At 36.6% G+C, this 3498-nt stretch overlaps 1 protein-coding gene and 1 pseudogene across 1 annotated transcript; both read left to right on the top strand.

Moving 5' to 3' along the window:
- The first annotated feature begins 266 nt into the window (after positions 1-266).
- Positions 267-746, top strand: LOC140038390 (expansin-A13-like). The gene has a single exon (XM_072083730.1). The coding sequence runs from the start codon at positions 267-269 to the stop codon at positions 744-746; it is 480 nt and encodes a 159-aa protein (XP_071939831.1).
- Positions 747-1599: 853 nt separating this feature from the next.
- Positions 1600-2304, top strand: LOC140038653 (nucleoside diphosphate kinase 3-like; annotated as a pseudogene).
- The last annotated feature ends 1194 nt before the right edge of the window (positions 2305-3498 follow it).

Raw genomic sequence — 3498 nt, forward strand, 5'->3', positions numbered from 1 at the left:
ATTAGTTTATGTTGGTCAAAGATTGTTATTTAGTCAACTTCTCTATCCCACTTTTATTATAGAGCAAATTATCCGGTTGGCCATTAAACATTTGCAATCGTCGAGTTTTGGTCACTCAACTATTAAAAGTCTGGTTTTGGCCACTAAAGTGCATAAAAGCGAGACGCGATGCCATTCTGTTAGATTTAGCCGTTAACTTCATCGATGTGTCTGTCCGTGCGATTTCCAATACAAAAGGCAGGGACAATTTAGGACCTGAGAGTAGCATGAATGCTACTCTCCCAGCTAGTCCGCTCCCACTACCCCAGCTAGTCCGCTCCCACTACCACTACTTCCCTTCTTCCTCCACCCCCTCCTCCTACACAGAGTGGAGATCCGCCAGAGCCACCTACTACGCCGTCGCGGAACCGGGAGACCCGGTTGGTGGGGCTTGTGGTTATGGGGACCTGGAGAAAATGGGATACGGGAAAGCCACAGCTGCACTCAGTAAAGTCCTGTTTGAAAAGGGTCAGATCTGTGGAGCTTGCTTTCAAGTTAGGCGTGTTCAGGACATGAGATGGTGTATTCTTGGGACTTCCATTATTGTTACTGCGACTAACTTTTGTGCTCCGAATTATGGGTTTGAAGCTGATGGTGGAGGACATTGTAATTTCCCTAATGCACATTTTGTACTTCCCATTGAAGCTTTTGAGAAAATTGCCATTTGGAAAGCTTCCAATATACCCATTCAACATCGCAAGTATTGAGTTTGTGTGCTTATTCTTTAGCTGAATTCTCCTTTTCTTTCCTGTTGTTTTTTTTTTCTCTGAGCTAGAGTTACTCGTGTAATGGTATATTTGTAGCTGCATCTATTTTTTCAGGCCTATTCTGTAAACAATTTTTTTTTTAATTTTATAAATAGTTGGTAAAGTAATCTTTATTAGCTTTTTACAACAAGAAGAAGAAGGTCTATTTTCAACTTCCTAAATTGACCCTGCTTTTTGTATTGGAAATCGTGCAAACAGACGCATCGATGAAGTTAACGGCTAAATCTAACAGAATGGCCTCGCGTCTCGCTTTTATATATTTGAGTGGCCAAAACCAGACTTTTAATAGTTGAGTGACCAAAACTCGACGATTGCAAAAGTTTAGTGGCCAATCGGATAATTTGCTCTTTATTATATTGCTATTTCTCTTACATAAACATCATGTTTTACTTCTTTTTTGTTTTCTTAACATTCAATAACTATTAGTTGAATAAAAAATAAATACAACAAGTTCCAAAAAATAATATATAATAGAAAATTAAAAAATACAGCAGAAAATTCATGAAAAATCTCATTTTTTATGCATTTTGATTTTTTGAGTTTGTTAAATTTTGTGTATTACTAAGTTAATAGTTATTGGATATTAAGGAAATAAAAAAGAACTAAAACATGATGTTTATATAAGAGAAATAGCAATATAATAAAAAGTGGGATAGAAAGTGGCACAGGATGCGAGACAGAAGATCCATTGCGATTATTGTTGGTCTCTCTTTCTGACCTTTTCACCTCAAACCCCGAACCGGTTTTTTCATAAATTTTGATTAGATAAATTGAGAAAAGGAAAAGAAAGAAAATGAGATTTTAAATTTGCAGATATGCTACACGAGCTGCAAGGACTCTTCTTTCTACTTCCAGCAGGCAAAGCTCTCGTGCCTTTTCCGAAGGGCGAACAACAGTAGTTTCATTGAGAGCAAGGGCAACTACTCTTGCCGTGCCTGACAAGGTGGATCCAGGAAATGCTTCTAGAAGTTCGATTTCAGGGCTCCTTGCCCTTCCTGCAGCAGCTTACATGCTCACAGAGCAAGAAGCACATGCTGCAGAGTTGGAACGCACTTTTGTTACCATCAAGACTGATGGGGTGCAGAGAGGATTGATTGCAAAAATTATATCCCGCTTGAATGCAAAGGTTTTAAGCTCATGGCAATGAAAATTGTGGTTCCTTCAAAGGAATTTGCACAAAAGCATTATCATGATCTCAAGGAAAAGACCATTCTTTAATGGCCTCTGTGGCTTCCTAAGCTCTGGTCCTGTCATTGCCATGGTTTGGGAAGGTGAAGAAGTAATAAAATCCGACTGGAAACTTATTGGAGCTACAAATCCACAGAAATCAGAACCTGGAACCATCAGAGGTGACTTTGCTGTTGTGGTTGGAAGGAATATTATTCATGGAAGTGATGGCCCTAAGACTGTAAGGGATGAAATCAGCCTATGGTTCAAGCCCGAAGAGTTGGTTAGCTACACAAGCAATGCAGAAAAATGGGTCTATGGAGTCAATTGAGACTTTTTTTTTTTCCAATTTACAATTTCTTCTGCAACTTCAGCCCACATCAAAGAGTGGATGAACACAAAATTATCAAAATAATGTGAATGTTTTTGTCTAAGGAACAACACTATTTCAAAGCAAACTCATAGTGAAAATCACTGCAATAATTTGTTTCCCCAAATTAATTTGTGAGTGACTCAAGTCAATGCAATTTTACCTTGACAGTTTCTCTAATAAAAAAATTATTTTTTCTTTTAGATATGTATAGTTATTTTTGTTACATTTATTTAATTACATTATTGGAGGGTTACATATTGTAAGCATGTTTGGAACTAAGTAAAATTAGCAACGAAATAAAACTAACCAATCTATAATCCTATACCAAATCCAAACATTATTTTTGGTATATATGATTAGCAAATTGTATTTGTTAAGAGAATGATTATCATATGACATGTTTGGAACAATGTCAAAATTAGGGAACTAAATAGATCAACCAATACATGACATTATGAAAAATCCAAATAGAGGACATGAATCGATTTTTGGTAAAAAATAATTAAGTAATCTAAGAAACAAGAATGGGATATATATATATATATATCTTGTATACACTGTCAGTTTTGGATGAATAACAACTATGCAAAATTTGAATTTAAAATATTACTTTTATGCATATATCGATCATATAAAAAATCAAAACATGTGAGAAAGTGATGAGATGGTGATCATGACTGGACATGGTGAGGGTGATACACACATGAAGGTTCCAGTCGGACTAATAACAAGATCACGAGCTAAGAAGTTAAGGGAGTCTCTACAAGTCTTGGTTCATGCGGTGAAAGATCAAGTAGGTCAACCTATGATGATTGAAGGACTTGAACATCAAGACAAGACCATTTATACCCTATTTCAAGTTTCGGAAGTGGAAGAGAATGACTTCAAGGTTGGTCACAACATTCGAGTTCAAGAGGAGTAGTTCGAGTACAAGCTTGATCCATGGATTAGTCTTCATTGTTTAGTTATTATTTCCAACATTTCATTAATAGTTCGAGTTGTTTATTAGTAGAGAATAACGGCCAGCTCTGTTAAGTGTCTTGCCCGAGGTAATGTGTCCTAGTTTGGGTAGGAATTTCACTTGTTTTCATTGTTTCCTTGTTGGAGTAGGAACTAGGGTTCGACAAATGTTAAAATAAGCTGTCTCATGCA

The sequence above is a fragment of the Coffea arabica genome, chromosome 3e, assembly GCF_036785885.1.
Source record: "Coffea arabica cultivar ET-39 chromosome 3e, Coffea Arabica ET-39 HiFi, whole genome shotgun sequence".
Lineage (NCBI taxonomy): Eukaryota > Viridiplantae > Streptophyta > Magnoliopsida > Gentianales > Rubiaceae > Coffea > Coffea arabica.

Bases quoted from the DNA above. Each gene is read 5' to 3' on its own strand.
- LOC140038390 (XM_072083730.1), top strand. From the start codon at position 267: ATGAATGCTACTCTCCCAGCTAGTCCGCTCCCACTACCCCAGCTAGTC.